Raw genomic sequence first — 23,532 nt, 5'->3', positions numbered from 1 at the left:
GGGTCCCGACCCAAAACATCACATCTATGTTCTCCAGGGATGTTGTCTGATCCGCCATTACTCCAACACTTTGCTTCCTTTTTGGTAAACCAGCATCTGCAGTTTCTTGTTTCTAGATTCTTGGTAAGTAAGGTGGGTGAAAGGTTACTGGGGATAGATAGGAACAGAAGTGACAATCAGATTAATGATGGGAGACATTAGATAATTCTATTGAATGTTAGAAAAGGCTTTTATCTCTTCTATGTTAATCTTATGTTCATTTCAACTGAAAGATAGCACCTCCTTCATATTGCATTGTCATCACCACCATATTTTCACCCTCAGGTTGCTGGAGTGGAATCTCAACTCACAATCTTATAACTCTGGTACGAGTGCTACCAACGGAGCCATAGCTGACAAATGGAACTTTTCAAATCCAATTTTGCATCATGGCAGGACTATAGGTCGCATATGGTGGGGGCAGAAATAAAGGCACGTTAGGCAGGCTGCCTGCTTCTGAATGTTGTTCAGTAGATACCACTGGGAAGTGCACAAGTAGTCCCAGGCCAGACAGGATCAGGCTCTGATGCAACACAAGCCCCAACATGACCTGACAAGTCACTTGCAAAGACTAATGCACAGATAGTGGCTCTGTCAGTGCCCCATGGAACCATTCTTCAGCATCATTCAGTATCCCAAGGAAAAAAGCTAAAAAAACTTAAAAATATCAAAATGCTGCACATGTTCAAATCCAGAGCAATCATAAAAGATTACCTCCACTAAGGTGGAAATTTATAGTTGAACGGTTATGCGAAAATAGCCCTGAAACCAAATACCCAGCATTGCATCTGCACAGATACATGTTCATGCTCACATTCATTACACATAGACCTATGTGAAGAACTGCAGCATTTATAAGTGGGGACCAATTAGGTTTCAATTTCTGTTTGGATTTTGGGACTGAGCTGAAAGATGATCAATATCGTAAAAGGGCATAACATGTTGGAGTAACCCAGGAGGTCAGGCAGCATTTCTGGAGAACATGGATAGGTTACTATTCGGGTCAAGACTCTTCTTCAGAACGATTGTTAAGGGGGGGAGAAGAAAGCTGGAAGAGAGGAGAGGCAGGACAAAGCATGGCAGAAAATAGGTGGACACAGGCGAGGGGGGTTTTAATATGCAGATGGCTGGAACAGAGATACAAGCAGAAGATGTGAGACAGGATTGAAGGGTTGCGAATTACGAAGTTACAGGGAGGAAAGTGGCAGGAGGGGGTGGTGAGAGGGGAGAAATAGGTGGGTCAAGATGAGGCACGGGGAGGGAGGGGAAGAGGAAGGGGGTGTGGGGGTCAAAGGGGAATTTAATTAGAGGTTGCCTAAAATTGGAGAATTCAATGTTCATACCGTTGGGTTGTAAGCTACCCAAGTGGAATATGAGGTGCTTGGAGCCTCACTCTGGCAATGGAGGAGGCCCAGGACAGAAAGGTCAGTAAGGGAATGGGAAAGGGAGTTAAAATGGTTTGCAACCAGGAGATCCAGCAGGTCTTGTCGGAACTGTAAGTGCTCAGTGAAATAGTCCTACTGGATTCAAAATTCAAGAGAGAGTTAGATAGTTAGAGAGTTAGATAGAGCTCTTAAAGATAGCGGAGTCAAGGGATATGGGGAGAAGGCAGGAACGGGGTACTGATTGTGGATGATCAGCCATGATCACAGTGATTGGCGGTGCTGGCGTGAAGGGCCGAACGGCCTACTCCTGCACCTATTGTCTATAAAATGTACCCAATTAACACAAGGCTGAGATTAAATGAGGAGTGGTGACCCGAGGAGGCAGTAATATATGCCACAATTATCCACAATTTAAAAAAAAAAGTTATTTACTAAGCATGATATTGTCAGACAATTAATCACATTTGAAGCATATTTGCAGCATGTCTTCTTCACTCCCTGCTACCCACTGCAATTAATATAATTAATCATGGATAGCGTGGCGGCGCCTAACGGCAGCGGCTGACTAGCAGTCTGTCCGTCTTTTTTTTGTTGTGTGTCGGTGTTGGGATGGTTTTTATATATATTTTTTTGGTTGTGTATGTGTGGGAGGGGGTGGTGGTGTGTGGAAGGGGGTGGTGGTGTGGGGGGGGGAGGGGGGTGGGGGGGGGGGGGAAACTTTTCTCTTCCTCACGGCGCGGGGTGCGGCTCAGCTGCGGGGCCTAACATCGCCCGCTGCGGCTCGGCCGCTGGACTTTACATCCCGGTGCGGCTTGGCCGCTGGACTTTACATCCCGGTGCGGCTTGGCCGCTGGACTTTACATCCCGGTGCGGCTTGGCCGCTGGACTTAACAGTGCCCGGTGCAGCTCGGCTGCGGGGCTTAACATCGCCCGGTGCAGCTCCGCTGCGGGGCTTAACAGTGCCCGGTGCAGCTCGGCTGCGGGGCTTAACATCGCCCGGTGCAGCTCGGCTGCGGGGCTTAACATCGCCCGGTGCAGCTCGACTGCGGGGCTTTTCATCGCTGGTGCGGCTCAACTGCGGACTTGACATCGCCCGGTGCGGCTCGACCACGGGACTTAGCTGCGCAAGGCTTGGTCGCGGGCCTTTCATCGCCCGGTTCGGCCGCGGGGACTGTGCGGGTCGGTCGGGGACGAGCTGTCTGTCCGTGGGCGTGGGGAAGAGAGTGGAAGTTTTGTTGCCTCCATCACAGTGAGGGGGTGTTTGGAGTCACTGTGATGGACGTTTGTGTTGGGGTTATGTGTCTTGTGTTCTTTTTTTTTCTATGACTGCTATGTAGTTTCGTTCGGTACTTCGGTACCGAACGACAAATAAAGCTCTGTTATACCTGTTATACCTGTTATGTTATACCTGTTATTACCCACTTCTCCCACCACCTTTCCTAACTTACCACAAGCTTTTAACAACATTTCACGTTCGGGAGTGCTGATAAAAGAATATGAAAGTAGTATTTTTCCTTGAAGGTATCAGGACAAGGTACTAGATTGCAAGCACTGCTTTATTATTCCACACAAACTTCATTAGTACATGCAGAAGCAAATGCAGACCCCGTCAGTAATAATTAACCTTCCTGACACTGACTGCAACCTCTGCAGCTCTGCCAATACACCCATTTTTGACTCTCTGAACTCTACATGATTAAAATAGATGCTGACTACACATTCTGCTGAGCCCCTCTCATTCCACTGCAAGCAGGGGAATAAAGAACGTTTGCCAAATTTTTTAACTGCATGTGGCCCATTTCTCCCTTTAAGCTAATCTGTTTGCTGGCTAGAGACCACAGAAATGCCAAAATCTGTAAGCGGTTTATAGTAAACAAAATGAATGAGTTCGATTTATGACAGTTCCACAAAACGTTTCAAATCAATCACTAAATTCAAGCAGTTTGAAAATGCTTCATAAAGAATGTATAATTCAAACAGAGGAACATTTGACATGGATTTAGAATTTTTGTTTACAATTTAGCATCTTCCCATTTCCTCAACATTCAGAAAATCTCCATTCTTTCCGTTGCTTTGATGCCTTTTCAATTCCCCCGACTTCTATGGAATATCAATGCAATAAAAATGACAATACTTTTCTCTTGATCTGTAAAACTTGAACCATCAAATGTGTGGCATAGAATGTATTGAATATTAGACTGTCAACTTCACTGACACAGACAGACAGTCTTTTGAATGGGTGCAGACTTCCACAACATTATCTATATATCCTTGCAAAGGGTCTCTGAATTTTTTCTTCAACCCCAACGAAGCACGCAAATCGATTCCAACTCAACAAATATTCTCATGCCAACCCTTAGTCAATGAGTACTTGGCTTTTTCAACCATGATAAAGGAAGCTTTATACAAATGGAGAATGAGATTTGCTGTACATGTGAATATCAATGCTATATTTATCAAAAGGATGTCTTTTTCATTGAGTTCTCCGCCTACCTCATCACTCTTTCCAGTGCCCTCACCCCACACCAGTGTGCACTCACTTCACCCACCATTTGAGCTTCCCAAGTCACCCTCCTCCTTCCCCCCCCCCCCTTTGCACACCTATCTTCCATCCCCAAATCCTTCATTTCCCTTTTTTCTCTCCCCTTCCCTCTTTCCCCTTCCAAGTACATCCCTCCCTTCCGCTTTATATTTCCCTCCTTTTCTCACCTTATCTGACACCCTATTGTCTCCGTTGTCACTTGCTCTACTCATCTTCCAAGGATGTTGTTGCTGACTTCGGGAAGTATGCTGGAGTATCCCAATCAGAATCAATGGCGCCAAAGTGGAAATGGTTGAAAGCCATTCCTTGCAGTAAATATCTGTCCTGGTCAAACCACAAAGGTGCCAGCCAAGAAGGTACACCAACACCTCTACTTCCTGAGGAAACTGAGGAAATTCATCATGTCTACAATGCCTCCCTCAAACCTCTACAGATGCATCATAGAAAGCATACCGAAGATAGACACAAAAAGCTGGAGTAACTCAGTGGGACAGGCAGCATCTCTGGAGAGAAAGAATGGGTAACATTTCGGGTCGAGACCCTTCTTCAGACTGGTTAGGGATAAGGGAAACAAGAGATGTAGACAGTGATGTGGAGAGATAAAGAACAATGAAAGAAAGATATGCAAAAAAGTAACGATGATAAAGGAAACAGGCCATTGTTAGCTGTTTGTAGGGTAAAAACAAGAAGCTAGTGGTTGGGGGAGGGATAGAGAGAGAGGGAATGCCGGGGCTATTTGAAATGAGAGAAATCAATATTAATACCACTGGGCTGTAAGCTGCCCAAACAAAATATGAGATGCTGTTCCTCCAATTTGCGTTTAGCCTCACTCTGACAATGGAAGAGACCTCGGGCAGAAAGGTCTGTGTAGGAATGGGAAGGAGAATTAAAGTGTCCAGCAACCGGGAGATCAGGTAGGTTCAGGCCGGCTGAGCGAAGGTGTTTCTGCGAAACGATCGCCCAGTCTGCGTTTGGTCTCGCCGATGTATAAGAGTCCACATCTTGAACAACGGATACAGTAGATGAGGTTGGAGGAGGTGCAAGTAAACCTCTGCCTAAACTGAAAGGACTGTCGGGGTCTCTGGACAGAGTCGAGAGAGGAGGTATAGGGACAGGTGTTGCATCTTCTGTGGTTGCAGGGGAAGGTACCTGGGGAGGGGGTGGTTTGGGTGGGGGATGAGTTAACCAGGGAGTTGTGGAGGGAACGGTCTTTGCGGAAGGCGGAAAAAGATGGTGATGGGAAAATGTGGCTAGTGGTGGGATCCTGTTGGAGGTGGCGGAAATTTTGGTGGATTATGTGTTGTATGCATTGGCTGATGGGATGGAAGGTAAGGACTAGGGTGACTCTGTCTCTGTTGTGACTAGGAGGAGGGGGAGCAAGGGCGGAGCTGCGGGGTACTGAGGAGACATGAGTGAGGGCCTCTTCTATGATGGGAGAGGGGAATTCCCGTCCCCTAAAGAATGAGGACATCTCGGATGTCCTGGTAAGGAACATCTCATCTTGGGTGCAGATGTGGCGTAGACGGAGGAATTGGGAGTAGGGGATAGAGTCGTTTACACCCTACAAACAGCCAACCATAGCCTGTTTCCTTTATCATTGTTACTTTTTTGCATATCTTTCATTGATTGTTCTTTATTTCTCCACATCACTGTCTAAATCTCCCGTTTCCCTTATCCCTAACCAGTCTGAAGAAGGGTCTCGACCCCAAATGTCACTAATTCCTTCTCTCCAGAGATGCTGCCTGTCCTGCTGAGTTACTCCAGCGTTTTGTGTCTATCTTCGGTTTAAACCAACATCTGCAGTTCCTTCTTACACGTATAGAAAACATACCGTTGGGTTACACCACAGCTTGGTTTGGAAACAGTTTGCCCAAGACCACAAGAAATTGCAGACAATTGTGGATGTCCATCAGGCAGACCAGACTCCCCACCATTGATTCCACCTACACTTTGCACTGCCTCAGGAAAGCAGCCAACCTAATCAAAGACCTTTCTCTCCCTGGCCATTCCTTCCTTTCCCTCCTCCCGCTGGGCAGAAGATTCAGAAGCTTGAAAACACGCACCATCAGTCTCAGATCTGAGACTGACTCATGCTATTATCAGGCTTCTAAACAGACCTTCCATAAGCTAGGGTACAGTCCAAATCTCCTATACCTCATTGTGGACACTGGACTTTTCCCTGCAACTCTTGAGCTTATCTGACTTCATGGATGGCATGCAAAACAAAGCATTTCACTGCACCTTGGTATACATGACAATAATAAACCTAAACCATTGCCAATCTAACCCCCCCCCCCCCCCCCCCCCCTTGCTTGTATTCACCTATTAATTGGCAGGCTTTGTTGTGGCCTCACATCTCTTTTGCAACTTCTTCTCTTAACTACAATCAGTCTGAAGAAGGGTCCTGACCAGAAACGTCGCCTGCTCAATTCCCTCCACAGATGCTGCCAGTCCCGTTGAGTTCCTCCAGCGCTTTGTGTTTTGCTCTTGTGAGTGAATGTTTATGTTGGAAGATGTGCTATCACTCCATCCAACCATACTATCCTCATAGAGATGTGCACAGCATTTTAAAAACCCCAAAGGCAATTGTTGGGCCAGAAGAAAGTGGGCACTGCTGAAAACAATTTCTCACTCACAGACACTTCCGAAAATAAGCATGCAGGTACAGCAGGCAGTGAAGAAAGCAAATGGCATGTTGCCCTTCATAGCGAAAGGATTTGAGTATAGGAGCAAGGAGGTCCTACTGCAGTTGTACAGGGTCCTGGTGAGACCACACCTGGAGTATTGTGTGCAGTTTTGGTCTCCTAATGTGTGGAACGACATTCTTGCCATTGAGGGAGTGCAGCATAGGTTCACCAGTTTAATTTCCGGGATGGCAGGACTGACATATGATGAAAGAAAGGATTGACTGGCTTATATTTAGTGGAATTTAGAAGGATGAGAGGGGATCTTATAGAAACATATAAAATTCTTAAGGGATTGGACAGGCAAGATGCAGGAAAAATGTTCCCGATGTTGGGGGAGTCCAGAACGAGGGGTCACATTTAAGAATAAGGGGTAGGCCATTTAGGACTGAGATGAGGAAAAACTTTTTCACCCAGAGTTGTGAATCTGGAATTCTCTGCCACAGAAGTCAGTGGAGGCCAGTTCACTGGATGTATTCAAGAGAGAGTTAGATATAGCTCTTAGGGCTAACGGAATCAAGGGATATGGGGAGAAAGCAGGAACAGGGGTACTGATTTTGGATGATCAGCCATGATCATATTGAATGGCGGTGCTGGCTTGAAGGGCCAAATGGCCTGCTCTTGGACCTACTATGTTTCTATATAATCATCACACATACTGTAAATGTGCATAGTTAGGTTATTATCATGATATTTACTAGTGTTTAAGTTACCAGATCTAAATGTTTCATTTAAAATAAAAGAATTTAAGGCATTCTGACACAACACAATTACCACACTTCTCTTTGGCATCTTAGCAATACCAATCAGAATAATAAGTAAACTGTTAACAGTTCCAGGTATTTAGCATAATCAGTTCTGCTGAAAATTCTGTATATCAAAATGACTACTCAGCATCAAGCATCTAAAAGGTATTAATGTAGGCTGGCTAATATTTTGTCCAGTGGCCAGGCAAATGATTGAGGGGAATTACGTCATATAATGAGAATACCAGGAACCGAGGGAAGGTCCAGGTAGAATCTAATTGGGGATAACAGAGAAGGTTGGAAGAACTCAATGGAGGTAAAAGATGTTGGTCGGAGTTTCAGGTCAAAACCCTGCATCAGGACTGACTGCCACTTGGGGTAGATCCAATGGTGCAGGAGCAACAATCAATCCGCTGGAGGAGCTCAGCAGGTTGAGCAGCATTAATGGAAGATCATGGACAATCGACATATCGGGTTGGGACCCTTCATCGGGGTTGTTTTTGTTTCAGATTTACGCATCGGCAGTTCCTGTGTCAGCATTTTACTACTTCACTGTGGAGTTTCTTCAAGGTAATCCCACTTGGTTGTTTTCTTCCTCTGTCCATTTGCCTCCACGGATGCTGCTTGACCCGCTGGTTTCCTCCAACAGATTGTTTCCTACTCCAGATTCCAGCACCTGCAGTCTCTTGGGTCTCTCAATGGTGCTGGGTTTAAAATGAGGACCGATGTGTGGAGAGGATGAGAATGTAAATTACTATGATGGTGGGGTTGGAACCAAGTAACCAGACCAGAATGGAGGCCGGATCCAACAAAGGCTTTGCATGAAGGTAAGGTGCAGCCACAGTGTTATAGCATTGGCAGGACAGGGCAGCACTGGGTAATGGGACAGAGCTCAGGGTCGGTGAGGTGTGTGTTGGAGGAATATGCAAACTGTTTTAAAACTGTTATTCCGGTATACCCCCTACCCAGGTACGTTTCCCTGCAACTGCAGGAGATGTAACACCTGTCCCTATACCTCTTCCCTCACATCCATCCAGGGACCCCAGCAGTCCTTCCAGGCGAGAGAGAGGATCGCACACCTCCGCTAACCTCATATACTGCATCCAGTGTTCCCCGTGCGGTCCCCTGTACATCAGTAAGACCAACCAAAGACTAGGCAACCGTTTCTCTGAAAACGTCTGCCCGGTCTGCCAAGGCCAGCTGGCTCTCCTGTGTGGTGATCATTAGCACTTCCCTCCCTATTCCAATACAGACCTTTCTGTCATTGGCTTTCTCTATTGCCGGAGAAAGAGCACCTCACATTCCACTTGGGAAGCTTATAACCTAATGAATAATACATTCTCCAATTTTTGGTACTATCCTACTTCCCCCCCACCCCATCTTTTCCCTGTGTTCCACCTGGATATGCACCATTTCATCCCTTCCCCCTCCCCTTTCCACCTATATTCCTTTCCCTGGCTTCACAATTCTTACCTCTTATTCTTATCTCACAATTTGTTTTAAAAACAATTCTAGCCTTTGTCCAACTATCTGCCAATCAACCCCCACCCCTCACCTGTATCCACCTATCACTTGTCAGACTTTGTCCTGTCCCCACCTCTCTTCCTGCTTTCCCAGCACAATCAGTCCTGACCCGAAATGTCACCTAATCATGTTCTCCAGAGATGCTGCCTGACCAGCTGAGTTACTCCAGCATTTTGTGTTATTTTTTAACCTGGAATAGTTTGTAGAATGAGTCAGGTACATGCAAGGCCTCAATACTGGAAGTGGCTTCTTCACTGCAATGCACATTAGTTTCCTGTCTCTAGCTACTGATCTGCAGTACATAAAAGGATTAAGAAAAAGATACACTTACCCAGTGTAGAGATCCAATGCAGACCTTGGCAGCCATGAGTGGTATGCTTGGATCATTAGGATGGAGCTTTGCACATTCCCTGAGAGCAGACACAGCCCCCATAAACTAAAAATTAAACCAAATAATAATCTAAAATTATTTATTTTCATTAGCATATTTTGATAACTTTCAGAATTTAGTTTCACTTTATTCAAGAAGGAATGCTATTAAGTCTGTTTTTAAAAAGCCACCAAATGTATATCCAAGCGCTATTAACCATTAACTATTAACTGTTGGAAAGTAATAACTATCCAAAGAGTGACAATAGACCTATTGTCTATTGTCTAATACACATCAGTAACAATCAAAACATTTTGGGACTCAAAAACAAATAAAAGAAATAGGTTAGGTAGTTTAGTTTACTTTAGTTTAGAGATACATTATGGAAACAGGGTCTTCGGCCCACCGAGTCCACGCTGACCAACAATCACCCTGTACACTAGTTCTATCCTACACTCTGGGGACAATTTACAGAAGCCAATTAATCTACAAACCTGTACGTCTTTGGAATGTAGGAGGAAACTGGAGCACCCAGAGAAAACCCATGTAGACACAGGGAGAACGTACAAACTTCATACAGACAGCACCCCCAGGTTCGAACCTGGGTCTCTGGCCCTGCAAAGCAGCAATCTACTGCTGCACCACTGTACCACCCATTATTGTCATTCTATAATTGGAAGCATTTGTATTCCTAGTTTATTTTTCTTTCATTTTCCTTTCCTTCCTGATGTGGGTGAATCAGGTGGGTATATTTTTCACAATTAATAGCAGTTCTTTGGTGCGCTTTGTCCAAATTGCTATCCTCAATATTTGTGCCTACACAGTCATCATTATACAATTATTGGTCAGAGACAGACAAGTGGAATCCTAGTCATGCCTAACTGCCTTCCTCATTTGCTTACACATACAAATTCTAACAAGTAGAACGTATGGCAATCAGAGGTAGGATTCCTGAATATTGAGTGATTAATACGTGATTAGAGTCCAGATCTCTTCCTTGCTCTGACAAGCATTATATTCAACTGGAATAATGGGCCAGCCTCACCTGTGGTATATAGGAAATTAAAAATCGTGGTTGACATCTTGTTGAATTTCTTAAACTTTGGCCATAAACTCAGTAGCAAATTCATAGACCTTCAATGAAATAGAGGCATCGAGCATGGAAACAGGCCCTTCGGCCCAACTTGCTCATGCCGACCAACGTCCCATCAATACCAGTCCCACCTGCCCATATCCCACTGATCCTTTCATATCCATGTACCTATTTAAATGTTTCTTCAAGATTGTGATAATACCTGAATGATCAATATTTTATGAAGTAATTCCCCAGGGATGTTCCAATTACTCAGCAAACATTAGGAATTGGGATACTCCTGTGGAAATCTGAGATTATAGATAATTATTACTAATGACATAATCTGATCAGCTATCAAGGATTTTTTCCAGTTAAGCTAAATGCTATGACTTATCCCACAGTAATTCACTTGAATTATAAGTTACTGGGATCTTTTGAGGTAACAGAACTGACAGCGTCAAGCCAGGTTCACAAACAATCACAGCAATACTCCAGTCAAAATATTCCAAAAAAAAGTTCTAGTGATAGACAGAAATGAGAGGCTGCTAACATTTAATTACACGTTAAAATGGTTTGACTTCTTTAAAAAGAGATAATGATGATATCCAAAATGAAAACCCTTAGGGGCGGCACGGTGGCGCAGCGGTAGAGTTGCTGCCTTACAGCGCCGGAGACTCGGGTTCGATCCCGACTACGGGATTTTGTACGGAGTTTGTACGTTCTCCCCGTGACCGCGTGGGTTTTCTCCGAGATCTTCAGTTTCCTCCCACACTCCAAAGACGTACAGGTATGTAGGTTAATTGGATTGGTATAATTGTAAATTGTCCCTAGTGTGTGTAGGATAGTGTTAATGTGCGGGGATCGCTGGTCAGCCTTGGCCTATACGATCTCCTGGTTGCCAAACATTTTAAATCCCCTGCCCATTCCAAAACTGACCTATCTGTCCTGGACCTCCTCTGCTGTCAGAATGAGTTCATATGCAAATTGGAGCAGCAGCACCTCCCACCCCCCCCCCCCCCCCCCCCCCCAGTTGTCCTACCAGTTCTAGTATCCCTCTTGTTATCACACCTTCCCCAGTCAACAATAGGCTATTATAGACTCCACCCATCCTGAGGTCATCTGTTGCCAGCCCCGATTTGTTCTGGCCTTTATTCGCCTCCAGTTTATTCCCCCCCCCCCCCACTTCTACTTTCAGTCTGAAGAACGGTTCCAACTCAAAACATCACCGAGACACAAAATGATGGAGTAACTCAGCGGGTCAGACAGCATCTCTGGAGAAAATGGATAGCTGACGTTTTTGTTCAGTACCCTTCTTCAGACTGAATTACTCCAGCATTTTGTGCAAAATGATGAAGTGTCTGAGGATTTCTGATTTATATTTAACTACCTGTTAATGATTTTTATGCAACAAATGTACTGCAACTGCTGAAAATACCCAAAATGCATCTTAACCTACTGCAAAGTTAATATGTCGAGACAAAAATCAGGTCACCATTCAGAAAACATTTTTAGCTCAATCCCCTCTGGCTGCTGATTAATACAAGAAGATGTAATTTTGAGATACATGTTCACCAGAGGAAAATATAATAGTCATTCTGGAAAATGTGCTCAAGTGTCATGACTGCAATCAGCAGAATTGCAATGTAAAGAGGCAGTGTGGATATATTATTTCATGGTATTGGATCACCTACCTAAACACTGCGTTTCATTAGGATAGTTAGAAACATTCAATACATCAAGCAAACCTGTTATTATTGATAATCTATAAGTTAATATCGAACAAAATCTAACACATGGCTGGAGTAACAGCAGGACAGGCAGCATCTCTGGATAGAAGGAATGGGTGACGTTTCGGGTCGAGACTCTTCTTCAGTCTGATTAATAGACAATAGACAATAGACAATAGGTGCAGGAGTAGGCCATTCAGCGCGATCATGGCTGATCACTCTCAATCAGTACCCTGTTCCTGCCTTCTCCCCATACCCCCTCACTCCGCTATCCTTAAGAGCTCTATCCAGCTCTCTCTTGAAAGCATCCAACGAACTGGCCTCCACTGCCTTCTGAGGCAGAGAATTCCACACCTTCACCACTCTCTGAGTGAAAAAGTTCTTCCTCATCTCCGTTCTAATCTTCAGTCCTGCTAATTTTGAATCCAATTGACTAGTCCACCTTGGATCACAATCTTCCGGACCAGCCTATAACATGGGACCTTATCCAAGAGCTTGCTAAATTCAAGTAGAAAATGTCCTGCTCTCTTTAGACTTTACTTTAGAGTTACAGTGCGGAAACAGGCCCTTTGACCCACCGAGTCTCCACTGACCAGCAATCACTCCCTTACACCAACACTATCCTACACATTAGGGACAATTTACAATTTTACCGAAGCCAATTAACCTACCTACCAGTATGTATTTGAAGTGTGGGAGGAAACCAGAGCTCTCGGAGAAAACCCACAAGATCACAGGTAGAATGAACAGACAGCATCCTTAGTCAGGATAGAACCCGGGTCTCCGGCGCTGTAACACAGCAAATCTATCGCTGCACGGCTGTGCGAGACACTAAGCGATCGGTGTCTCATCAATCCTCTTTGTCACTTTTACAAATACAGTCAAATTTGTGAGACACACAAACCCATGGCTATCCCTAATCAGTCCTTGCCTTTCCAAATCCTGGCAGCTCCAGTCTCTCAGAATCCTCACCTGTAATTTTCCCACCAATTATGTTAGGCTCACTGGCCTGTGGTTCCCTAGCTTGCCCTCACAGCTCCTCCTCAATAGCAGATAAACAAATTATCTAGCCAATGTTTCAGAGATTTCTACTGTTTCTTTCAACTTTATACCATCCATCCTTCTTTCCCCCATCCTCTTCAACTTTATACCATCCATCCTTCTTTTCCCCATCCTCACCAGCTCTTCCATTTCCTCTCCCCTCCCCAATCTATCAGATTAATATACCAGATTAATATACCCCTTTCCTTTACTTCTCCTCTTTACTTGTGCTCACCCCTTTAAATTTATGAGGATGAAAAAGGGAATTAATGTTCCTTCATAATATTCCTACTCTTTCACATTACCAGTCTTTAATCCTGAGCATATGCTTGTGTGATATCAAAGCTATTCTGTAATTCAATCAGAAGGAGCAAAAAGGTTAAAGCAAAATAAAACCTTGCTACATCTCTGGAAATGACTGACGTGACTTCCTTGACACAGTAATTATCTTGCAAAAGCTCGCTCTTCTTTCCTTTAAATGCTGGAGATTGACCGATATCCAAGCGTTCAGCACTGAGAGAATGATCATTTCTTTTTTCTGCTCCTTCTTCCTTTACAGGATACAGATTTATTCACTCTGCTCTCAGGCTCTGATTTTTTCTGTACCTTTTCATACCTCAAGTTTCCTTCTTCCTGACTCTCAGCCTAAAGAAGAGCCTCGAACCAAAACCTATTTCTTTTCTAATTAGATGCTGCCTGACCGCTGAGTTACTCCAGCATTTTGTGTCTATCTTCGGTGTAAATCAGTATTTACAGTTCCTCGCTACATATATTTACTTGTAGTTCTCTCTTCCCCTTTCTGCAACTTAACACATGCTTGATTTCTAACATTTCCTAGTTCAGATGAAAGGTCATCAACCTGAAACTATATCATCAATGTAAATGCTGCCTTGTGTGCAGAGCATTTCCAGTATTCTGCTTTGATGAAGGTGTTGGAATTTATTGGCTAGGATGGGCTACGTGGCCATCTTTAACCAATTTTAACTTGTGATTAGAGAAGCACAAAGTAGGAAGAATTATAGCATCTCATCACTCGTACAGTGTATCGGTTGATTATTGCAAATCGCGTTCTGATTCTTGTTGGTGTTACATATTTGGAATTCATCACAGTCGCACAGCACGGAAACAGGCCCTTGGGCCCAACTTTCCCATGCCGACCAAGATGCCCTACCTACACTATCCCACCTGCCCGCATTTGGCCCATGCCCTCTTCTATCCATGTACTGTTCAAATGTCTTTAAAATGTTGTTATAGTACCTGGATCAACTACCTCCACTGGCGGTGCTTTTCACATATCCACCAGTATCTGTGTGAAAAGGTTGCTCCTCAGGTTACTATTACATTTTTCATCTCTTACCTTAAACTTATAGTCATAGAGTCTTACAGCATGGAAACAGGCCTTCCAGCCCAAGTCCACACCGGCCAATATGTCCCATCTACACTAGTCCCTCCGACATACATTTGGCCTGTATCCCTCTAAACTTGTCCCATCTATGTACCAGTCTAAATGTTTCTGAAATTGTGTGCTAGTACCTGCCTCAACTACCTCCTCCAGCAGCTTGTTCCATACAGCCATGACCCTTTGTGTGAAAAAGTTACCCCCAAGTTCCTATTAAATCTTCCCCTCCTTCCCCCTCACCTTAAACCTATGTCCTCTGGTTCTCAACTCACCCACTCTGAGCAAGAGACTCTGTCCGTTTACCCGATCTATTTCTCTCATGATTTTGTACACCTTTAAGACCACCTCTCATCCTCCTGTGCTCCAAGGAATAGAGTCCCAGCCTACTCAACCTCTCCCTATATTGCTCATCTTTCCTATGACATGGTGCCCAAAACTGAACACAATATTCTAAATGCGGCCTCACAAACTGCAACATGACCTCCCAACTTCTATACTTAATGCTCTGGCATATGAAGGCCAATGTGCCAAAAAACGTTTTTGACCTCCCTATCTCCGATGATGGCACTTTTAACGAAGTATGTACCTGCACTCTCAGTCCCCTCTGCTCTACAACACTCACCAGAGTGCATTTACTGTGTAGGTACTGCCCAAGTTAGTTCTCCCAAAATGCAACACCTCACATTTCTCTGTATTAAATTCCATCAACCATTCTTCAGCCCACCTGCCCAACCGAACAAGATCCTGCTGCAATTTAGTCATAGCCTGTCCAGTGTCTCCCTCTAGCTCAGGCCCTCAAGTCCTGGCAACATCCTCATAAATCATCTCTGCCCTGTTTCCAATTTATCAACAACCTTTCTATAACAAGGTACCAAAACTGAACACAATATTCCAAATGTGGTCTCCCAACATCTCTACTCAATACCCTGACTAATGAAGGCTAATGACCCAAAATCCTTCATGACACCCTTTGTACTTGTGACACCATTTTTCAGGAACTATGCACTTTCACTCCTAAATCCTTCAGCTCCACAACACTCCATTCACTGTGGAGATCCTGCCCTGGTTTGACTCCCAAACATGCAATGCCTTGTATATATCTGCATTAAACTCCATTAACCATGCCCAAATGATCTGCTGCAATTTTTAATAAGCATCTTCGTAATCTATTATACCACCCACTTTTGAATCATCTGCAAATTTACTAATCATGCCTTCTACATTCTAATCCAAATTGTTGATATAAACCACAAAGAGCAATGGACCCATCATTGGTCCCTGAGGCACACCACGTCACAGGCCTCTTGTCCGAAAAACAACCTTTATAGCATATCATGTGTGCAGATTAACTGTGTGAACACATCACATTTAAGAAAACTTGTTCCATTAGTACACTACATAGACAGCATAATATACCAGTAATGCATTTTGTGAATATAAAGAAAGAGACTTCATTTATTTACGCAGCCTCGGGTCATTTCATTGCACTTTACAGCTAATTAAATATTTTTGAAGAGTACTTGGTAATTATTCCAATGCAAAATACTAACACATGTTGGTAATCAATGCACACCATAACATGCAAAAGGTACACATAATGCACACAATAGATGGCAGGTAACTCTCAGTAATTTGACATTAAATTAGGCAGCAATTGTGCAATGTTAATTGTATACATAAATTGCTTTGATACAGAATACGGCTTTGGAAGTTAAAAGATCCTAGCACTTTTAAATCATAATTTGGACAGTTAAGAGGGTTTGAAGAAAGCATTTCTTCTGAGATTACTGGAGCAATCCTGTTCATTCTAATCTACTGCCCATAGGCAAAGTGCATGTGTTAACATGAGAAAGCACAACTAAAAGGGGAGTAGGAAAAATCATGGATTAATTCATTACAAGGCTATTCTTTAACTTTAGATACACACAAAAGATTTGTCCCAGGATACCAAAATTCCTTCAGAAATGATTTTATATAAAGCTTTTACAGTACATTTACACGATTCAAAGGTAGCATTAATGTGAAGACAGGAATGCATGGCAGCGAAAATGCAATTGGAGTTCTTACCTTCCCACTAGCCACCAGTGAAAGTGCTAACTGATACCACAGGTGGAATTCGTAAAATGCAAACTTCATTGCTCGTTCTAAACACTGAAGAAAGAAACATATTGACACGAGAGTTATGCTTGATAGATGAAACAAAGCAAATTAACAAGAGTACAACACTCTCCGCTTGACTATTCCCTATCTCAGCTCTACACACTAATCACAGTGCCTGCTACTCTGATATAGGTTTGGTTATTTCAACAGTACGAGGCTCATTGTTTTACAATATAATTATGCCATCTGCTGGGCGATTTCCTGAAATTTTATTTAATGCTAAACCAGTCAGCAGAACCATAAAATTATCAGTATCTTTTTTTATCAAGAAGAGAAACAAATTGGACAGGGTATGTGCTCATGAACATTACCCACAACCACCCCCCCCCCCCCCCCCCCATTAATCTGCTTGCGTGGGCTGCCAGATATGGCAGATAAGAAGCAGATCACACATATATTCACTGTTTCCCATAACGCGCCAGCACTCACTGTATTTGCTCACATGCACATTTCTTCCAAGACAAGATACTGACACCAAGGTTGTGTAACCAAACCAGCTCCAATAAGAACAAGATACTAGTGTCTCTCTGGGTTTGGTGCTGGGACTATAGTTGTTTATCATCTTTATCATTGATTTGGATGAGAATGTACAAGGCAAGATTAATAAGTTTGCAAATGACGATAAAATAGCTGCTATCATAGACAGCAAGATGGTTATCAAGAACTACAGCGGGATGTTTAGTTTAGAGATACAACTTTCATACTAGTTCTATCCTACACGGACAATTTACTGGGACAATTTACCGAAGCCAATTAACCCATAAACCTGTGAGGACAGGAACTACAGATGCTGGTTTACACGGAAGATAGGCACAAAATGTTGGAGTAACTCAGCGGGTCAGGCAGCATCTCTGGAGAAAAGGAAAAGGTGACATTTCATGTCAAAACCCTTCTGCACATCTTTGGAATGTGGGAGGAAACTGGAGCACCTGGAGAAAACCCACACGGTCACAGGGAGAATGTACAAACCGCCTACAGGCAGCATCCACAGTCAGGATTGAACTCTGTTTCCAACACTATAAGGCAGGAAGGAACTCTACCACTACACCACTGTGCCGCCATTGCAGTGGGATGTTAATCAGCTGAGCAATTGGGCTGAGGAATGTCTAGTAGAGTTGCATTTTTGGGAAGTTCAACCAGAGTTTGCAGTCAAAAGGGAAAAAGTTCAAAGGAGATGTGCGGTGCAAACTTGTTTTTACAGAGGTTGTGGTTGCCTGGAATGCGCTGCCAGGGGTGGTGATATAAGCAAATTTTAGATAGGCACATGGATACGCAGGAAATGGTGGGAAGCGGGACATGTGCAGTCGGAGATTAGTTTAGCTTGGCGTCATGCTTAGCACAGACATTGTGGACTGAAGGGCCTGCTCCTGTGCTGTACTGTTTATGTTCTATATTTAGGGAAAGAGGCTGAGGTACCTTATGGGAGTACAGCAGAAAGATTGATTTTGTTCTTGATCTGAGCTACTTTATATCCAAATTGTAATGGCCATCCAAAAGAACAGATACAATCATATTTCATTGCACTGGCCTCCGGCACTCTGATGAATCCAATGCCTCGTAACTTTACAGAACCCATATAGTCACAGATAACTTAAATCAGTACTGGGTGGTGAGGGAAGCTCATCAGAGTACTTAGCCCACCATTTTGTGTACAAAATCACGAGAGGAATAAATTGGATAAACATGCAGAATCTTTTGTCCAGAGTAGGGGAAAACGAGAACCAGGGGACATAGGTTTAAGGTGAGGGGTGGGGGAAGATTTAATGGGAAACTAAAAGGTAACTTTTTTACTCAAAGGGTGGTGGGTGTATGGAACAAGCTGCCGGAGGAGGTAGTTGAGGCAGGTACTGTCGCAATGTTTAAGAAACATCTAGACAGGCACATGGATACAGTGCCGGATTAACTAGTAGCAGAAGTAGCATATGCTACGGACTCCGCATTTTCGAGGGCCCCGCACTAAATGCTTGCAGGCTGTCTGCTGAAATCGGCATCTCACGATCTAGCAACCCTGATGTTTACATGTCGGGGGAGCTGCATGCTGCATGGTACGTAATCATTACGGACGTCATTAATAACATGATACGAATAAATAATTTCGTTCAAATTTAACTTTAAATTGTCCCGTATTAGTGGGCAGTGCTCGGACACTGTAGGAAAAAAACTGTAGATGCTGGTTAAAATCGAAGGTAGACACAAAATGCTGGAGTAACTCAGCGGGACAGGCAGCATCTCTGGAGAGAAGGAATGGGAGACGTTTTGGGTCGAGAACCTTCTTCAGACTGAAGATTTTTAAAATAACTAAAATACTTTATTTCTGAGTGTTGTTTTGCACAAGCCAACCTTACCCTTCCCTCCCTACCCCCACGACAGTCCCGACTGAGATTAAACAGCTCCTGTAACGCTCGGCTCTGTTTGGGCACAGCGATCTGCGGGATGTGTCTCGGTCCCCGCTGCTCCGTCCCATCGGTTGCTCCGCATTCCGTCCCGGCTCAGTGACGCTTCCGGTCCGGGCTCCGGCTTCTCCTGTGGCCACTCCGCTTCCTGCTCCAAGGGCCCCCCCCCTGACGAAGCCCCAGTCCACGCTGATGGGCTGCCCGGCCAGCTCCGACCGGTTCAACCCCTCCATGGCTGCCTGCGCCTCCTTGTAGGTCTCGTACTCTACCAGAGCGTAGCCGTTGAGGTAGCCGGTGCGCCGGTCTAGGTTGAGGTGCAGGTCTTGATCTCACCGTACTCGGCAAACTTGTCGTGGATGTCCTCCTCGGTGCTCCCTCGTGGACCCCAGTCACAAACAGGATCCACCCCTCCACCGAAAGTTGAGGGCCTGGCTCATCGACATCTTGCTCTACGGAGTCGTAGTCTTCTCGCAGTCTGGATCGAGCGTCTTCCTCGGAGCCAAATCCTCGCCCCTTCCTCTTCTTCGCCTTCTCCTTCAGTTTGTGGATACTTTTGTCGCCCTCGTTGTCCATGGCGAAGTCCTCGCCGCCCACCTCATGGAGGTCCAGCAGAAGATGGGTGACGTTTCGGGTCCAGACCCTTCAGAAGAGTCTCGACACGAAACACCACCCATTCCTTCTCTTCCGAGATGCTGCCTGACCCACTGAGTTACTCCAGCATTTTGTGTCTGACAGTGTAGGCCTGGGCGGTGCCTAATGGAGGTTGCGTAGCAATCCACCTCTTGGCCCGGGCGGCCATCATTGGTGGAGCGGGAGCACCTGGCCGCTGGCTAGGTGAGATCACGTGGGGCGGTGACATCACCTTGTTCCGTATTTGGGAGTGAGGAAGTTGGCAACCCTAGCTACAGGCCCCGCACTAGCTTAATTCAGCCCTGCATGGGTACGATAGGTTTAGAGGGATATGGGCCAAAAACAGGCCGGTGGGATGGGGAAGTGCAGATGGGGCAAGTTGGTCAGCATGGGCAAGTTGGGCTGAAGTACCTGTTTCCACGCTGTATGACTCTGTGACTCCATTGTAGATTATTATAATCTACAGATTAGCTTAAATCCACATTTGCAATCAAATGCCTAGAATGAAAGCACACAATTTTCCATGTATAATGAGCAAAGTAGTTTAATTTCTCGAAGTTCAATTTCTCTCGGTCTGTAAACAGCATATTACTTCCCCGGGCAATTTTCTCCAATTCAATTGTCAAATCTTTGCCAGCCTTATTTCCACAGATGTTAAGTGCACTCCATCAACTTGCCCCTCACCATCTGTTCTTCATATGTTAGTCCTTTCATCTGCAGGGCATCTCAATTAAACAAACCTCTGTTGTACAAAACAAGGAACTGCAGATGCTGGTTTACACAAAAGGACCCAAGTGCTGGCCTCAGTAGGTCAGGCAGCTGAGTTACTCAGGCAAGTGCTGAGTTACTCCAGCACTCATTCATACTGACGTACGTCACCCATTCCTGTTCTCCAGAGATGCTGCCTGACCCGCTGAGTTACTCCAGTACCTCGTGAACCTCTGCTGTCACCCATTCCCAATAGGAGTCACCGACAGTTACTAGGAGAAGAAGCTCATGGTAATTTTCCCCTATTTAGACTTTAGAGATACAGTGCAAAAACAGACCCTTTGGTCCTCTGAGTCCATGCGACCAACCATCATCCCGTATACTAGCATTATCTAACACACATGAGGGACCAGTTGAGACTGGTCTTCTCATTAGGAGTTAATAATATGCTTTCCATTAACAGGTCAAGTAAGGATAGTACACAGGCTAAGGCTAGTTCAGTAGTGACACTGCCTCACAACATCAGAGTTCTGGGTTAAGTCTTGACCTGGGGTGCAGTCAGTGTTGGAGTTTGCACATTCTCTCTGTGACGCTGAGGGTTTTCACCAGATGCTCTGGGTTTTTTTCACATCCCAAAGATGTGCAGAGTGAGAGAGTGTAAACAGAATCAATACGTTCGTCGTTTTAGAGGAATTAGAATGGAAGGTGGTGCTGTCAATTAGAAACACTAGCATATACACTGATCAGCCAAAACATTATGACCTGATGAGCCAAAACATTATGACCACCTGTCTAAAATGCTGTTGGTCCTCCATATGCAGCCCCATATGCAGCAGGGTGTGATGCACTGTGTAATGTGACACATTCTTCCCGTGACCACCATTAAAATTTTCTGTGACTTGTGCCACAGTAGACCTTCTGTTGGTTCGGACCAGATGGGATAGCCTTCGTTGCCCTTGCGCACCGATGAGCCTTGGGCGCCCAACACCCTGTCGCTGGTTTGTGGTTTGTCCCTCCTCGGACCACTGTCAGTAGGTACTCATCACTACTGACTGGGAGCACCCCACAAGCCTTGCCATTTCAGAGATGCTCTGACCCAGCCATCTGGCCATAACAATTTGGCCGTTGTCAAAGTCGCTCAGGTCTTCACTCCTGCTCATTTCTCCTGCATCCAACACATGAACTTCAAGAACTGACAGTTCACTTGCTGCCTAATATATCCCACCCCTTGACAGGTGCCATTGTGACAAGATAATCAATGTTATTCTCTTTACCTGTCAGTGGTCATAATGTTTTGGCTGATCGGTATATCATTGAGTGGTACAGTGTGGAAACAGGCCCTTTGGCCCAACTTGCCCACACCAGCCAACATGTCCCAGCTACACTAGTCCCACCTGCTTGCGTTTGGTCCATATCCCTCCAAACTTGTCCTATCCATGTATCTGTCTAACTGTTGCTTAAACATTGGGATAGTCCCAGCTTCAACTACCTCCTTTGGCAGCTTGTTCCAGACACCCACCACCCTTTGTGTGAAAAAGTTACCCTTCAGATTCGCTTTCGCAGATTATCAGTTGACACAGAAGTGTGAGGAAATTTCACACTGGTTCGGCATGCCTCCTAATACTCTATTGAACATCTACAAGTGTTCAGTGGAGAGCATATTGACTGGCGGCATCATGGCCTGGCTCAGAAATTCAAAAGTGGTGGACATTGCCTGGTCCAACAGGGGTACTGAAAGCCCCACCATCAAAAGGATCTACAGGAAGCCCTGTCTCACGATGGCAGCCAATATCATCAAAGACACAAACCATCTTGACCATACTGTCTTCTTGCTATTACCATCAGGAAGATGATACAGGAGCCCGAGGACCATTACCTGCAGGTTGAAGAACACCTTCTTTCATTCAACCATCAGGTTCCTGAAGCACCCTGTACACAACACCACCTCAGCATCAAACTACCACAGACCATTCACTACTATGGCTGCTCTAGTAATTTTGGTTTTGCACAGGTGGTGGAACTAGGTATGCACAGTGGCATAACCAGCAGAGCAGCTACCTCACAGCACCAGAGTCCTGTGCTCGATTGCTGTCATTGTGTTCTCCTTCTAATCGCATGGGTTTCCTCCATGTGCTGTGGTTTTCTCCTACATCCCCAAAACGTGCAGGTTTTATTGACCAATTAGTCTCTATAAAATTGTCCCTTGCGTATAAGTGTGTTGGAAGTGGATGAGAAAGTGACATAATAAAGTGGGATAATATAAAACTAGTGTGAATAGGTGATCGATGGTCGGCGTGGGCTCAGTAAGCTGAAGGGAATGCATTCAAGCTGTATCTCTAAATTGAAACTAAAATGAAACTATCGTGGTCTAGTTTATTTAGAATAACTGATCACGTTGCATATTTATAATTTTGTTGCATCTAATGTGCCTGTAAAGTAAGAAATTAATTGTTCCAATTCATATCCAGTGCATGTCACAAATATACACGCTTCACTTGAAAGAACATCATGCCTCTGCGCAGTAACTTTACTGTTGTTTTATTTTAAATAATTAACAGAGGCTTGTCATTATTAGAAATTAACAAATTTCGCAGTAATTATTTAGCAACTGTGCATAATTGTCTTTTTGTAAAGATAAGAACAGAGCACCTATTCACTTGCATAAAAATTCCCTCAGTATCATCACAGGACAATATTAAAATGGCAGATTCAGGGGATTGCTTCCTGTCAACAGGTGGCTAATAAGAGATTGCTCTGAAGATGTATTACATGCTAAACAACAAGTGCCAGCTGGATGTCTTGGCCATGGAATGTCTGATTCACTGTTGCAGCTAAGAACAATGAGGGGATCAAATGAAGGATAAAATATCACATAGAATCAAGAGAAAACAGCTATAGAAGAAAAAAATGAGCATTCCGGTTATTGAACTTTAGTCTAGTTTAGAGATACAGCACAGAAACGGGCTCTTCGTTCCACCAAGTCTCCGCCGCACATTAACACGATCCTACACACACTCGGGACAATTTGCAATTTTACTGAAGTCAATTAACCTACAAACCTGTATATCTTTGGAATGTGGGAGGAAACCCATGTGAGACAACCATTGCA

At 44.5% G+C, this 23,532-nt stretch overlaps 1 protein-coding gene across 2 annotated transcripts in view; it reads right to left on the bottom strand.

Moving 5' to 3' along the window:
* LOC144596562 (tetratricopeptide repeat protein 7A-like) overlaps positions 1-23,532 on the bottom strand; it is a 176,848-nt gene that overhangs the window by 105,305 nt on the left and 48,011 nt on the right. For both annotated transcript variants that reach the window (XM_078405014.1, XM_078405015.1), the window contains exons 10-11: positions 16,600-16,683; positions 9,252-9,356 (exon numbers count right to left, since the gene is read on the bottom strand). In XM_078405014.1, the coding sequence (XP_078261140.1) occupies positions 9,252-9,356; positions 16,600-16,683 (189 nt within the window). The remainder of the gene's footprint in view (positions 1-9,251; positions 9,357-16,599; positions 16,684-23,532) is intronic.

Source organism: Rhinoraja longicauda, chromosome 9, assembly GCF_053455715.1.
Source record: "Rhinoraja longicauda isolate Sanriku21f chromosome 9, sRhiLon1.1, whole genome shotgun sequence".
Classification (NCBI taxonomy): domain Eukaryota; kingdom Metazoa; phylum Chordata; class Chondrichthyes; order Rajiformes; family Arhynchobatidae; genus Rhinoraja; species Rhinoraja longicauda.
Note: the sequence above shows the minus strand (reverse complement) of the source record. Positions and strands in the feature narration are given on the sequence as shown.